Source organism: Natrix helvetica, assembly GCF_964273705.1.
Source record: "Natrix helvetica genome assembly, chromosome: 2".
Lineage (NCBI taxonomy): Eukaryota > Metazoa > Chordata > Lepidosauria > Squamata > Natricidae > Natrix > Natrix helvetica.
The window spans coordinates 135736171-135752687 of NC_138552.1; the positions used below are offsets into that span (position 1 = coordinate 135736171).

Genomic DNA, 16517 nt, shown 5'->3' on the forward strand with positions numbered 1-16517 from the left:
GGATTGTCTTGCAATACATTCCTGATGCTCATTCCCACCGCGCTTCTTCTACCCCGCACATGGTGGAAAGCCGTCGCATCGAACCGGAAGCAAAGGTGTCCGTCGGACCGCCCCGTCACTCTCGGTTCCTTAGCTCGGCTTGGCGGCGGTGGTTTAATTTCCTAGTTGCTCAAGATGGCGGCGGCCGTCTTTCCAAGGCGCTGCTGCAGCCGCTGGAGAAAAGAGAGGGTAACTCCGCTGTTGGTGATGCTCTGGGGAGCTGCCGGGCTGGCGTCCCTCCTTACGGTTGCGGCTTCCCTGGAGCCGGAGCCGGAGGCGGTGGGGAGCCACGTGGTGGAGCTGAGCGGGTCCAACTGGAGCCTCCTGCTGCAGGGCCAGTGGATGGTGGAATTGTGAGTAAGCCAAGGCGCGACGGGAAGGGCGCGTGCAAACTTGGAAAGGCAGTGCAGGCAGAAGACCCCTGCCAGCCTTCTCTCTCTCTTAGGGCGCCAGTGGGAGAGAGTACTACAGCCACCATCATCCCCAGCCAGTTTCTCTTAACACGTTGTAAGGCAAGGCAGTGTAAGAGGGCGCCGGCTGCAAGTGCGGATAGCTTGGCTTGGCACTTATTTGGGGGCATTTACTTCGGTCCATAAACGTGGGGACCGTTTCCCTGCGCTTAAGACATGCAGTTCATAAACCTAGTTCGTCCGTCTTAATTTTGGAGAGTTGGCTTTTTATTAATGCGAGTAAATAATTACGGTGATATGGGCTTTTGTTTGTTTGTTTTACAGAGCTTTTATGGTTTAACTCTTTTCTGATGGGCTTTACTTAAATCCATTTTTCCCCAATCCAGTGCCTGCTCAATATAATTAGTATTAATATATACTCAATAAGTCAGGTTAAAGAATTCCCCTCTTCTGGCCATACTGTTTGGTTCTTCCGTTGTAGTTTATTGAAAAAACTGTAATAGTTATGCTACATTGCAAGGTATTATTTGGTATTTGATGCTAAATAACACCTGCTGCAAGGTGCTAAACCTTGCTAATGAATTGCTACATATATGTAAAGTGCTATGCCCAAACAAGCAATATTATGCCATAATGTAATGGCCTAGTTATTAAAATGCTTGAAGGTAATGGCTGAATTTTCACAACTAACTGAACTCACAAACCAATTTAGTGATTTTCTAGTACCATATTGCATGAATGTGTCAAAAACTTGCAGTTCAGGATAAGGGATTGGCTCTGCAGTCCATAAGTATCTGTTAGCGACTTCTGATAAGGATGACCAAATTTTGCACATGAAGTAGGTTAGACATGCTGTTGGATTAAGTATGTGATAGGGATGTAATTCTGAAACAGCAAAATACAGTATTCTAGTACTTCTGTTGCTTTTTTTGCAACTGCTTTTCTGTGGGTTTCTTGAAAAGTGGCAGTATTTCCTTTTTAATCATTAAAGCAGACATGTATTATTTCCAAGCTTACAAGGCTGCTTCACAGGGCAAGCGCATACTTAGCTATCTACAGGCATGTACATGATCCACAGCCATTCCACTTCCTTGGGAAATACAGAATGGCTTCCCATGCATGAACATGAGATGACAGCCAAGGGCATTTTCCATATTAGATCCATGAATGTGGACAAGACATAGCTTTTTTTACAAGTTGGAAAACAATTGCTCACTCATATATCGAATGCTCATTTTGAAAAATGTACAGAGCAATTATCAGCCTTTTAAAATATTTGGTATAGTTATTTGTGTTCACAAATGCTTTGTCAGATGTGCATGATAAAATAATAGCTCTTATTTTAGATCTATAATGTAAAAGACAGCCTGATCAAGCAATCAAATTCTGCTCAGTGTAACTCACCAGTGATCCATTGCCAAACAAATGTAGAAACCAAGAGATACTTTGCTTCACAATTTGAATACCATGGTTATAAAGCAAAAGAGAAATACTATTGAAAGAGGAAGCATGTGCACCTCAGCTTAGCCTTCTCTTTTGGACATGGATGAAATCCTAAGTGTTCACGCAATGACGTTTGGTTCCCCCCCCCCCCCCTTAACACAAATACAAAGACTACTGCAGGGTTTCATTGTCTTGGTTCATATGGATGAGGAATAGATCTGTGAAGTGAAATATAGAACTAATGAATGCACTACGATATACCATGAATCGGTGATCTTTTGATGATTTCTGGCCTTAACATTTTTTGTGTAACTGCAAACATGTTCAAGTGAGTTGGGGATTTGAAGATACTGCTAAAATATTGTAAAACTAGCTGTCAGAATTACATTGCATACTTTATAATTTAGGAAGCCCTATGTGTTTTGGTAGAAAACTAGCAGTTAAACATCTCCAGAAGGGGTTTGCAAAATGTTCTGTCACAGGATGTTCTCTGAAATGTAGAATACACTGAATGGCTTGTTTTGGGACTGGAACATTGCACGATGTCCTTGCTTGATAGTATAAACTCCTTGCATAAGAAACGACTGCATCAATTTTGAAGATGGTTTTCTTTCCTTCAGATATATTTCTTGCAGAATAGCTGTGTTTGCATCTTCTGCAGCATATTTTTTTCCCTTTGGCTGGGTCCTTCATGGCCAGAATAAAATTTTTATGAAGTAATATATTAAAAATGTCTGCTGCCTAGAAAGTTTATCTTTATTCCTGAAAATTTATATTATGGAAGGTGACTGCAGCCGATTGACTAGTGTTAGATACTGATTTTCCTTTTGTAAGAATTTTAAGAGTATTTATTATACTAATTATTTGGATGTTATGTTGTGATGCTGTTGAGTTGTTCAGTTTTTTAAAAAATTGGATTCCCACTTTGCTGTTTAAGAGCATAGCTGTGCTCTCAGGACTATCATGAGTTTTTCAGTCAACAAGCCTGCAAGCATCTCCTGTAGAAAGTGTATCTCTTTCAAATGGTTATATAAAATCACTGTTGAATACTGTGATCATATATATTGGATAAATGAAATATACAATCCAGGATGTAGCTCTACATCAAACTGTTTAGAGCTTCAAACATCCTATTAGAATTCAAAGCAGCACTACTGGTCTTGTTAGAGGTTCCAAGAAGCAAACTCATTAGGGGAAGCCAGATTCATTTAATAGCCATGACGAGCTTAGCAATGAAAATTTCAGTCCCAATAGTGATTGTAAGTCAGAAACTGCCTGTATATAATTGGGCCTATAGCAGCGTATGTCCTGGATTAACCTGTCGTAGAGATTGGACAAAATTTACATTAGTTTTTACATCAGCCACTGTTGCGTCAATGATCTGTGCAATTGAGTCAATTGGATTTTTGACATTGCCTGAATGTTGAAAAAAAATAATATTGTTTGGCATGTCTATTGGATGAATTTGGAGAATAGAATGATTGTGGAGGTGTAATGTTGACGTTCGCACTGCTTTTTGGTGCAGTATTATGGTAGAAAAATATCACATCTAGGCTGCATTGCAGAATTCTTGCAATAAAAAACATTAGGAGTTGAAAATATCTTGTAAATTCAGAACTATTGTTTCAACTTTCTCACTTGAAAGTGTTCCAAGATAATAAAGGGTATGTTTTGTGCTCATATTTCTTAGTAAGGTTATGGTACAGTAAAAACAGCCTGTTTGGAATTCAAAGCAAGATACTGGATGATTTTGCCCTTGGGTTTTTTTTTTTCCTGTTAACTATTGTCAAAAACCTATAGATTTTAATAAATTGGAAACCACTAAGCAGATAATGAAGGAAGCTCATGCTTATATCGTACTGTCACTTTCCTTAGCTATGCTCCTTGGTGTCCTGTCTGTCAGCAAATGGAATTGGCGTGGGAAGCTTTTGCAAGAAATAGTAAGGCACTTGAACTCAGTGTGGGCAAGGTTGATGTCACTCAAGAACCAGGTAAGTAATGAATAATCACTAAGATCAAAAATCAATGTAAATAATTTAATTGTTTTTTTTTTACTTAAGTAATTTAATTGCTTTTTTTGAAAAAATGGAAACAGGATATTAAGTCTTAATGTTATTACCCAAATTTAGATTCGTTTTCCCCAAACTCTGATAGACGTCTGATATGGTCCCAGTTCAGTGTGATCAGCACCCAAGCTCACTGGGGATAATCAGCTTTGTAGATATATAGTCCAGTGAATCTAGACGGTGACATAGTGGCTAAAGCTGCTTTGGAAATTAGCACTGTTGTGTAAGACAGTCCTCGACTCACCATGATCAGTTCAATCATTATGGTTGCAAGTCATGATGTCATTAAGTGATGCGTCCACAACATTGCCTCACTTAACGATCCTTATCCTTCCTCTCTCATTAAACGGAGTATGGGATGCTTCAGATGAGTGAGGCCTAGTGCAGGCCCAGGCCTTCCTGGATCAGGCATCTCAAGGTCTCCTCCTTTCCCTCAGGCACCTTGTTTTCTGCTTAACAGAGAGTGGGGGTTTGGGTCATTAAGTGAGGCTTAACCTTGGGTTCCCGTAGGCCTTTGGTATGCTTCTCACCCCACCTTTTGTCGATATGCAGAGCTCGAGCTCATGTTGGGAAACGAGGGCTCTGCCCTTTAGCATTCCTAGGCTGTGTGGCTCCATCTCGGAAGCAAATGCCATTTTTGGAATGGCAATGATTTTTTAAAAAAATATCTAAACATGTATTTATTACTTCTTTTGTAATAAATAGAAGAAGCTCACCCAGTGAAGTCCATAAAAACTTGCTGTTCCAGAGGTTTGTAATGTAAAGAATTTAAAAATCAATTCCAAGGTAATTAAGAAACAAGGAATGATTGAATTTTGAGTCCTTTAAAGGCTATATTACAACTATGAGTGTAGTTGTAATCCGTCAACTTCTAGTCACTCAGCCTCACAAGCAGACCTCAAAAATATTGGTTCCTGCCATCTACTCAGAGGAACATTGTGTAGAGTCCATGTAGACTCTCTCGAGAGCTCTCCTTTCTCTAGAGTGATTTTTTTACCAGTTTGGATCCCACATCCGGCCAAGGATTTTGGCTGTAATGTCCTGTTTCTTCAGGAACATCTTCAGTTAGCTATGGCCTTGTTATGGCCTTGGGATCTTTTTAAAAATATGAACCCTATTGTAGGGTTTATGCTAATTTATGCATTACCTGTCTCAAAACAATTTTTGAGACGAAGGGATTGCTGGTAAAAAATGGTTTTTATTTGACATGACTTAAGTCAGAAAATATATTCTTTTTCCAAGATACTTTTGGACTGTCTGTGAACTAATAGCTTCTGTGCTTGGCAGAAATTTTCTCATGGCTATTTTAAAATTGCCCTTGAATATTTTTGAAATGTGCTAAGACAAGTTCTTTTCTGTTAGTACTTGAATTCCCCTCTCTTTCCCTTGTTTTCTTTCAGTATCTGACCTCTTTAATTATAATTCACATTTTTACCAGTAGATGTTAAGGGGATCAAAAGGAGACCAAATGAGTTATTGTTATTTATGTGAAGCTATGGGAGTGTAGATTGCCAATTCCCACAAAATGTATAGAACATGAAAATGAGCTCTTACTTGTAAAGTGTTTGTCAGATGCTGATTATGTGTAAGAAGCAAGATAATAGATGCTATTTAAAACAAGTATCTATTCTCCTCAGGTGTAAGTGGCCGTTTCTTAGTCACTACTCTTCCCACTATTTACCAGTAAGTATGTATTTTAATTACTCTGAAAATAGTTGCCATTTACAATTGTATGTGTGGCAGAGTAAAGTACCGTATTTTTCAGAGTATATAAGACGCACCTTTTTCCCTCAAAAAAGAGGCTGAAAATCTGGGTGCGTCTTATACACTGAATACAGCATTTTTGGCCTCCCGAAAACTCACCCCTTTTGCAAAAATGGCCATGCAGAGCTTTTAGAAGGCTTCCAGAGTGCTCCTGGGGGCTGGGGAGGGCAAAAATGAGCGAAAAACAGGCAGCTTTTTGCTCACTTTTGCCCCCCCCCAGCCCCCAGGAGCACTCTATAAGCCGCCTAAAGGCTATGCATGCCCTTTTTTTGACAAAAAACGGGCCCATTTTTGTGAAAAACGGGCCATTTCTTGCTCGTTTTGCAGGGCCCCACCCCCCACGAGTACTCTACAAGCCTCCTAAAGGCTATTCATGCCTCTTTTTTTAAAAAAAGTGGGCAGTTTTTTTGCAAAAAACAGGTCATTTTTGGGAGATCTGCAGAGTGCACAACTTTTTTTTTAATTTGCCTCTTCAAACTCTTAGTGCGTCTTATACTCCGGTGCGTCTTATACTCTGAAAAATACGGTATGTGATGAAGCTAAAGAAAAATCACCCATATATGTCAATTACATTGGAAAGCAGTGCAAACTTTAAAAAAAAATCTTATTGCAGAGAGCTCCAGTCTTTTTAGTTTGATGAGTGGAGTGTTGGGAACATGTATGATTTGGGGGAAAAATAGTTGAATAGAATAGTTCTTATGACAGATCTAAGCAATTACAAAATATATTGTGACCAGACTGCTGGCCATTTAATACCCAACTGCATTCTAGGAAGTGAAGATGATGCTAGAGAATAATGCTTTGGAGTATGCTAGCTTCCCATTTTTTAAAAAAAGTTCATATACTTTTATTTTTTGCAATTAAAAAAGTCAAATGGATAGAGGCATTAATAGGAGATGAGGAAGTTTTCTATAGATGGCATTTTGGACACATGATGTTTATGGAAAAATAGGTAGGATTAGCCCCAGTAGAAAGCAAGATGTTTCAGAAGAAAGTTATGATCTAAACAGGGAGCTTCCTGCTGCCTTTCTTAACATGGATAATGCAAGCCTGCTGTGACTGGAAAATGAGGTAATGTGAGGCACTAGCAATTTGTCATAAACAAACCACAATGGAATGCACTGTGCGTTGCTTCAATATCTCTCCCTGCAATGAGGTCCAATGGGTTTTATTAATCAGATTACTTTGATTAGTTATAAAAAATGGCAAGGTAGTAAATTAAGGTTGTTTCTGGGTTTATATACTCCAATATCCTTTGGAAAATACAAGTTAGATTTTTGGCCCAGAGGAAACATGCTATATGATAACTACCCCAAACAAGTAATTGAGTGATTGAGTTGTAATAAGAATAAAAGAAACTTCTTTTCATTTTTCCCTGACTACATCTCCTCATTCCTTTATTCTCTTGCTTATTTTCATCTCCTCCCCCCCCTCCCCGCTTTCCAATTCCCCAAGTGGAATAATGCTCTTAAGGATGTGGAGAAAAATAGTATAAAAAGGATCTGGTTCTCTGTAAAACTTGTTAATTTGTATGATTGCTGCTCTTCTACACTGGAGAGTAAAAAAGTTTTAGATTCAGTGGCATAACTATACTTGATTCTGTTTTCAGTGCAAAGGATGGAGTTTTTCGCAGATATCGTGGCTCGAAGACATTGGAGGATCTAGAGAGTTATATCCTGGAGAGGAAATGGGAAAGTATAGAACCTGTGGCAGGATGGAAGTCTCCCTCATCTCTAATGTAATTATAATGCACTATCGTGTCCCAGATTGGAATTTCATCCTAGGTGTAATGCAACCTTAGCTGAAAATAGCAATTCCCAGTTGAATATTGTTTGCACTTTTTAACTTTCAGGGTGACTTATTGTGGTAGTCTATGTTTCATTCTGCTCTACCATCTACTGGTAGAGATTGTCCAGTGCTTTCAGGATTATAGGAAGGTATTTACTTTGCATTTAATTTTGAGCTGTAGATCCATGTTTTTAGGGAATAAAAATCACAGCAGGTGCTAATTGGTTGTGGTGATGACATATGGAGTATATGTATTTAGATGATACCTGTAGAGTATAGCTTAGTGAAGATTGCTATTATATCTTGTGTGATGTTTATTCATTATGATAAAGATTTTCTGTATAAATGTAGATGAAACAGTATGATAAAATCTGATAATTTGGTTTTACTAATACATTCTGTAACTATTGTAAAGTTTGGTTAGAGAAACACCACCACTTTCCTTTTATTTCCATAGTTAAATTATTGTGTCTTTCTTGATCAAGTAACATGAGAAATAATAGAAGTCCCAGAAAAAATGGGACCATATTTTTTCAATCTTTAATTATTTTTAGTGATCATGTTTATATTGATTTTTATTAGGATGTGTGGAATGGCAGGACTCTTCCATTTATCTGGATGGATCAGAGTAAGTAAGCAATATGTGTCTTAAGTAATGCATAAAAACTTTACACCTGATCTATGGTTTTAAAAGGTCTGTCTTGTTCCCCAGTGATCATACAGCTTTATACAGTATGGAAAGAATATAGTTCACTATTAATGCTGATCAAATCTATCCATGGAAAAAGTTTCTACTTCTAAAACGTTGGTTCAAATTGTGACAAATAATTGAAATTTTGTAAATTTTATGATGGGATGCAAGATTTCAACATGGTTATATATCAACGCTCCGTAATCTGCCATATGGGTAAAAGCTCTAACAGATTTATAAACTCTTCAAAACAGTGTTTTAAATTAAATATAAAATCCATACATTTCCATTTAGAAAGTGCTAAATGGCAATAGCACTTAGACTTATATACTGCTTCACAGTGCTTCACAGCTTCTCTTAAGAGGTTTACAGAGTCAGCATATTGCCCCCACCAATCTGGGTCCCTCATTTTACTGACCTTGGAAGGATGGAAGGCTGGATCAACCTTGAGCCCGTGAGAATTGAACTGCTGAACTTCTGGCAGCAGTTATTGGGATTATTAGGAGTCTAAAATAGTGGCCCTCAACCTTTTGGGCACCAGGGATCAGATCCATAGAGAAAAGTTTTTCCGCGGACTGGAGGGGGCATGATTTTGCATGCTGCCTGCATCCTACCGATTGGGCTTTGCTTGTTTGCCTGGCCCTGTTGCTGGCATGCTGCGGATGGGTGCCGATCCACAGTTTAGAGATTGGGGACCCGTGATTTAAAACATATAGAAGAAAATACACAGTTGCTGTTTACCTGTATATTTAGGCAATGGTATCAGTTGTATTCAGAAATAAAAGTTCTAATATTAATGCAACTTATAAGCCTGGGAAACCAACAGTTTGAAAGTTAATCAGAACAACAAACAAGCACAGCAAGACTCTCAGTTTCTCTGAGTAGGTTCACAATGTCCACTGGCTTTGTGTATGCACAGCTCCTGTGTTTTTCCCGTTGGTACCTAAGCTTTAAAAATCAGAATAATCTCATTCTGTATTGATGAGTGTGAAGTGCGTCTTGTGAGAAATTAGAGTAGACATGAAAATGCTTTGTTCAATAAATTGAATTGCTTCCGTCAACAATTGTTGGTAACTTAAATGAGGGTGTACCTCATCTGAAAATTAATGTTAAAAAAATTGTAAAACATAGTAATCTAGTAAAAAAAAAAACCCTCAAATGCTGAGCATAGGTACGTATCCCAGCTGGCACTACCTAATTGTCAGGCCTGCAGTTATATTCCTTTTTAGGATCTTTGGCTGCCACACACTCTATTATTTCATTATGCTGTTTCATTAGTGTAATAATTGGGAGGGGGGAATAGAAAAGAGTAGAATTGTGGAATGTGTTGTTGTCATTCCTTTCTAGAAACCCAAGGTCATCTTTTGTCTCCGCACCTCTGCACCTGACCGGAATCAGCTGGGTGGAGATGCCAGTGTGGCCGAAGAAGATTGGACCATGTGATGGATTTATGGGTGTGGGGATAAGATCATGAACTTTCAACTGGGTGGAATCCCAGGAAGCTTTTAGATTTGGGATTCCACAGATGTGCCAACAAATCTGTCTTATTAAATTGGAACTTTAAGGATAGCTCTGCCTTGGACTCTGATTTAACTCTGCATGATATTTGGAATGCTGACAGTAATGTCCACATAAGATACAGCCAATGGTAGTTTTATAAAGGATGTTGATTTTGTAAATGATTTATGTGAAATTGATTCAAACCTCTTAAAGTCAAAACAAAACAGAACTCTATTCTTCTCTAATTACATTTTCAGAATGTGTGAAGATTTGAAGATATATTGTGCAAATGTCATTGCAAACAATAACAGATAATGGAACAGCAGTTTCAATTCAAATTATGTTTCTGTTGCAGCAAATCCACAACTATTTTACTGGCACTCTTGGGATTCATATTTGGGTTTCCTATGCCATCTTCATATTAGGCACCCTTCTGATAGGTCTTATCTTGGCTTTGGTAAGAAAACAGTTTTATATTCTTAAACCAAGGTGTAGAAAAATGGGAACAATAATGTATTGATAACAAGCACAGCAAATGGTATAATCTGAAGAGTTCACTATAGATCAAGAAAACATTGATATTCTTACTGTATTGAGGAATTGTGGAAAAAATGGTAGATCAAATATTTCTATTATGTCAGAGAAAATAGTAATTAAGAACCTGTATTTTTTCCGGTCCTCTTGATCTCAAGAGAATGTAGAGCATTATCTCTCAAACTCTTGGTCTATATTTTCTTGAGCTTTACTTTATATCAACTAAGTGATCCTGCTCTATGAATTATAAAACTCAAGAGAAATTAGTATTTAATATGTTAATAAATTTTGAAAAGAAATGTTACTGACAAAGATGTAATGTTTAATCTTTAATTTTAATTTTATGATGAATTTTGGCTCATTAAACTTGGAATGTAGCAAAGAGGATAATCTTATCTTTATCTTCATGATATCAAGGAATAGCTTTATTATAAATCTATTTTTGAAATGTCATGTTCCAAAAGTGCCGCAGCTTCTGTGGTTTTAAATATAAGCAGACATTGAGGCTTAGATTAACCTATATTGATATCAAATATGTTTTTGGATTAGTTTTAGCTTTAAGTTTGTTTTATTTTGATCGGTAAGGTATATGTAGCTTCTTTTGTATTTTATAATCACTGGTGTATTTTGTTGCTGTAGTTATACACCATCAATTAAAACACAAAACACAAATATCACTTGAGAAATTATAGTCTAGATAGAACTTCTATATAGTTAGAGCAATAGATCAGGATCTCATTAAGGATTCTGAAAAGTCCTGGTTTATCTGGTTTAGAAATAGCTGTTTGAATAGTTGTTAATAAAAAAAGCATTTAGAGAGGTCTTTGATCTATGGTTTTATTTAGCACAGCTCATGACTTTCATTGGCAGAAAAATATGGATATTTTGCATTGAAGTGCAACATAATTACATACCACTCAGATACAATAGTCATGAGATATTTGACCAGAAATTGAAATTCCCTAGGTTGGTTTTACAGTACTTTTTTCTTTTTTTCCTTTCAGATATTTGTTTTGCTTATAGACTGTATGTGTCCTGCTAAGTTCAAAGAAGAAAGTTTTGGTATGTACGCATAATGAAGAGTAATGCTAGTGCTTATCGTGTTTGTATATAGTTTCCCAGAAAGAACTCGACAGCAAACAAAATACAAATATAATACACTGCAAGAGTGCCTTTAAAACAAACAATAAACGACGCTGAGGTCCTGATAAAATTTGCATGGTTCTACTAACCACACAGTGCCAGGTCCGTCAACATCTTGACCACAGTGTCCTGGGGGTAAAGTCAAGTCTTCACTGTTTTCCTGCAGTCCAACAGAGCCAGGGCCATCTATGTCTCCAATGGAAGGCTGTTCCATGGGATAGGCGCCATGACGGAGAAGACAAGCTTCCAAGTTCCCACTAGGCAACACTGTTTTAATGAGAGGACCTGGAGCATATCCCCCTCGTCAGTTTAGTAGGAGGGTGGAAACCATTAGGAATAGGCGGTACCACAATTAATCTGGCACCATGCAACATAGGGCTTTAAGGTGACAACCAGTACCTTGAATTGCACCCGGAAGCCTACTAGGAGCCAAGGGCCAAGGCATTTCATGCAGCAGTAGTATTGCATGGGCATACCAAGATGCACCAGCTAGTGCCCATGCTACTATGTTCTGGACCACCTGCAGCTTACCAACAAGAGCAGCCCCATACAAAACACTTTGCAATAGTCCAATGACATCTACATGGAAGTAGAAACACATTTTCAAATGGTATGGAAATATGCCACTGTGAATAATAACCTGTTTTTAGTATTCCCTTAATTTCAGCTCTGATAAATAACCTTATCACTGGATTCAAACGTCATGCTGAATCATAATGAAATTGTTTTGGCCTGACTTGTATTTATCCAGACACACACACACAAACATACATACATACATACATACATACATACATACATACATACATACATATATGTATATCCAGATGTCTTGCAAACTTGCAAGCTTTGTTTCTCTTGCCATGTACTTGTATGCATCTGAACTATATAACCAGATGTCTTGCAAACTTGCAAGCTTTGTTTCTCTTGCCATGTACTTGTATGCATCTGAACTAGACTGTGTTGTTTCTCCGTGTCATATAATATATGTGGGTACATGCATATGTATAGATGTATGGTATTTATCTTTTCTCATGTTTATATTTATATTAGACGTGGCGACCCTTTGGGAGCTGTAAACAATGTAATCTCATTTTAATATAAGCCAGTTAATGTACATTCAGAGTGACAAAATTATTCTGTTCTATTCTATTCTATTCTATTTAATCTGTAAGTAGTTCAACACGGAGGTAAAGACGTTTGGGGAAATGAATCACAAGGGCTAGATCTGAAAGCTGGCACTTTGTAGCTTAATAAAATATTCCATTTGTACAAAAAATACTAGCTCTTGTTTCCTCAATTCTTTTACCTCAGATTCCGTAGATCCTGATGAGAAGAAGATAGAAGAAGATCAACAGCAAACATTGGAACTTTCAGCAGGGGGTGAAATTCCAGAAAAGGGTTTGCCTACTGGAGAAAATGAAGAAGAGGGAGAAGATGAGCCTCAGCCCAATTCCTCAGATGATTCAGCAGTTGAAGGATGTGAGGGAGAAAATGATTTAGAGCCTTTCGAATCTGACAAGTTAGAGGAGACCTCCTTAAGACAACGTAAAAATCAGATGGAGCCTGAACTATAGTGAAAGTACTTGAGTGTATACTTTTAAGTGGACCAAAGATGATTGGGACCTTCGTTTTGCAGCTGAAGCCAAATATTTGACTTAGAAGCTGTTGCAGCTAAATATAGGCTGACTGCCAGAAAGCATCTGTTTTTATTTTTAAGGTCAATATTTTGAATGTAAAATACGACTAACGTTGAAGTCAGAGACATGACAATCAAACAACCACGTTGAGTTCAGGGATAGGTAAGATGTTTTATTGCATCAGCCATACAGTGGTGGGTTCCGGATCCCATTCCAACCGGTACGGTTGGAACGGGCCCGGCATTGCCCACATGGACAAGTGCACGGTGCGCGCATGCGTCGTAGCTGCCAGCAACACTTCCGCAAGCCTCCGCGACACTCCAGCTGCTCGGCGGAGTGTTGCGCAGGCACTGTACGTGCCATGCGCGTGCGTGGAAGCACCGAAGGCTTTAAAGGACAGGTGAGGGCGGGTGGGCCCTCCGGAGCACTGTATGTACCGGTACGGGTGCTCCGGGCAGGCTCTGGTATGCCCGTACCAGGGCGTACCACCTGCAACCCACCACTGCAGCCATACCATAAACTATTAAGTGGTCATTCTGTACAACTGCAAATTGTGTGTTTCAGAATTAAGTATAAAACAAAAAAAAGTTTTGAGGGCTTGCTGGTACAAATTAATTCCAAAATGTACAGTTGAAGACAAAAATCTAGAAGACCAAATGCAGCTTAAGACAGTAATAAGGTTTCACTGTTTGATATGCTTGAACTGATAACTGTTTATAGCTCTCCGAGGTCTTTGGATCTGTAGGGCACTTCCTACAGGCTTCAGAGCTGTGATGTGTATTTCAGGGGAGTGCATAGTATAACAAAAACCATGTTTACAATATAGTTTACAAGCTGCCAGGTTTTACTTTCAGCATGCTTTCTTGAAAGCCAGGAAGATATTTTTAAATATGGACGTGGCTTTCTTACAACAATCAGTTTCATATCCATTGTCCCAATATTATAATCTGTCAAGTCAATATCTCAGTATCTGATTTGTTGGCCATTTTTAGGTTCCTTTGTATTTATTCAATACTGCTTTGATATAACATTGATTCTTTTATGTATTCCAATTCAACCCCCAATGCAGGAGAAGCCTGAAAAAATATCATTGCAAATTTCTTAATGCAAACAGAATGTCTGGATGCATACATTGATTTTTAGTTTGTCCTCAATAATCAGAGTATTTATTCCGTCCCATAGTTGTCAAAGTTCTGTATAGAGTAGATCTGTGAAGTAATCACATAAAGTATCAGTATTCCCTTGTAAGGTTATGCAAGTGTTGAATGAGTTATGATAATGAATTAAGTTTATCAAAGAAGCAACTCAGAACAGTATTATTTCCCTTTGTATTTAGAGACAATTATTTTCAGTGGTATCCAGCGAATTAAAATAAATGTCAGGATCTATTCAACTTTCAGGTGGAGAGATTTTTAAGCCTAAGAAGTGATAGGCTCAGACGAAAGTAGTAAAAATAAAGCACTATATTTGCATTATGTACATGCAGTCATAATATTTGTCAGTTGCATTCTCTCTTGATCAGAACTATTTTCAAATTTTTGTTAACCTTTTATTGCACTAAAATGGGTCTTAACAGCTATACAATTTGCTTATTAAAATACCTTTCTAGGTATTTTGTAAAACTATCCATTGCACTTTGTTAATATTACAGAATATAGAGCAAATAGATTTAAGTGTTGGGGGTAGGGGAAGCATTTAATGGCAAATAAATGTTTAAATGTACATACTTAACCTGTACAACTCTATACTTATTTTTTAAAAAACATGTTGGAGAATCTTAACATAGCACAGTTAAAAAACTAATAGTTCAGCATCTGCATTTACCAGCATTTTTTTCATGCTGTTAAAAGCACTAAAAGATAAGTTGTTTGTCAGTTATTTGAGTCTTAAACATCTGAATCTTAGTAATATGACCAAGCATGTTTTTTTGATAACGTAAAAGATTCAGGTTGAGTATTTGTTTGAGAAGCTGGTCCATGATGATTCTATCCTAAACATGTGTCCATGGAACTCAAACCACCGTTTACTTTTAAGTAAAAAGAATTCAGTGTTAAATGGTCTGGGCTCAGTATGACAGTACTCGGTATATTTCTCACAGTCTTCCTTGTTTGTCTTCCAATTTTTTTACAAGGTAAAATATTAGAACTTAGTTCATAAGATTTCAGTTCAGTTCATTCTTGCTTAGAGAGTTGATGTCTACGTGGATATATAAATCATTGCTTTAAGTTGGCTTATAATAAAGATGACTGCAAAGCATTCCAAAGGAATTGGTAAATTAGGGGTTTTTTTAACACAGAAAAAAAGTGAAATGATTTTGAAATAGTGGTCACTATGGCCTCTATTCATAAGTTTGAATGTATAGGTGCTTTTAAAAGCAGCAAATAGACTAAGCTAATTCATTTGAAGATTCTTAAGAGTTAATATTTGGCAAGTAAACTTTGCCCAGAGGTTGCTATTTGGCAGCAAATTTTAAAAAGCAACATTACCATTTGTGTTTCTGATTGTTACTTTAAATGAACACTTGCTCAGTTTTTAGTTTAGTTTGACATGATTTCTATGTAAAACATTTATATTAAAATGCTGCTTCATTATTCACTATAAATTTTATTTATTATATATTTCTGTGTTCGTTTAATGTTTGTTTATTCAAGGTGTTTAGAGTTTATAATCACATTCACGCCTCGTCTTCCTCTCCTGATACTCTATCTCAACTGTTGCTTCCGTTTCCAGAAATCCTCTGAAAGCCAAAGGGCTTTCTGGGCATTGAACTGAGACCTTTGTCATCATTTACCAGAGCCTCAGGATTAACCCCGAATTTCCTTTGGAACCAAATAGGGTCCATTCAGCCCTCATGGCTGTCTGATTTAATAGGGTCGCCCAACCTGGTCTTGGTTATACATGCCAAGTCAGCCCTCTTATACACACGAAGCCATGAACAAGAGAGGCTTAATTATTGGTCAACCTGGCATTTAATAGTATTTGGAAGCCAAGGTCTGGTAACCAGGCATAAGGAAAGAGCCTTGGAATCAACTGGAGATGTTGAAATATCTTCCCCAAAACCAGCCAGCCCTGCCCTATCTCCTGTCCAAGATTCTGTTTGTGTGCTCCTTTCCCAAAAGGCCAAATCTCCCTGACCTGTACCATCCATCCCACTGATAAAGGCCTCCATCCAGTCCTAAACTAGCAATCTTTCTCCCTCTCTGGTTAACTAGTTCCTTTGAATTGCTTCTGATCTAGCATGCATTGACCTGCCAGTCAGCTGCATTCCCATCACACATCCACACCACACCACATTCCCAAATCCCCTCCCCCACTCATAGGAGTTTTTTGAGGGGCCAAATAGGCACTCACCACTGGCAGGACCAACCCAGAAAATCCATATAAAAGCCAGAGGAAATCTAGGTGATCTCATCAGCTGGCTCCAAATACTGATTGAAAGTCCTTTCACTTCTCATTTTAAGTCCTTCAGTGCTGTGCAGAAGAATCCTTGGGCACACAG

At 37.9% G+C, this 16517-nt stretch overlaps 1 protein-coding gene across 1 annotated transcript; it reads left to right on the forward strand.

Annotated features, from left to right (window-relative positions):
* The first annotated feature begins 138 nt into the window (after positions 1-138).
* TMX4 (thioredoxin related transmembrane protein 4) lies at positions 139-15636 on the forward strand. Its single transcript, XM_081941746.1, has 8 exons — positions 139-392; positions 3768-3883; positions 5596-5641; positions 7332-7460; positions 8093-8138; positions 10057-10158; positions 11240-11297; positions 12693-15636. Exons 1-8 carry the CDS (start codon positions 175-177, stop codon positions 12953-12955), a joined length of 978 nt encoding a protein of 325 aa, XP_081797872.1. The 5' UTR covers positions 139-174; the 3' UTR covers positions 12956-15636.
* Positions 15637-16517: the final 881 nt, after the last annotated feature.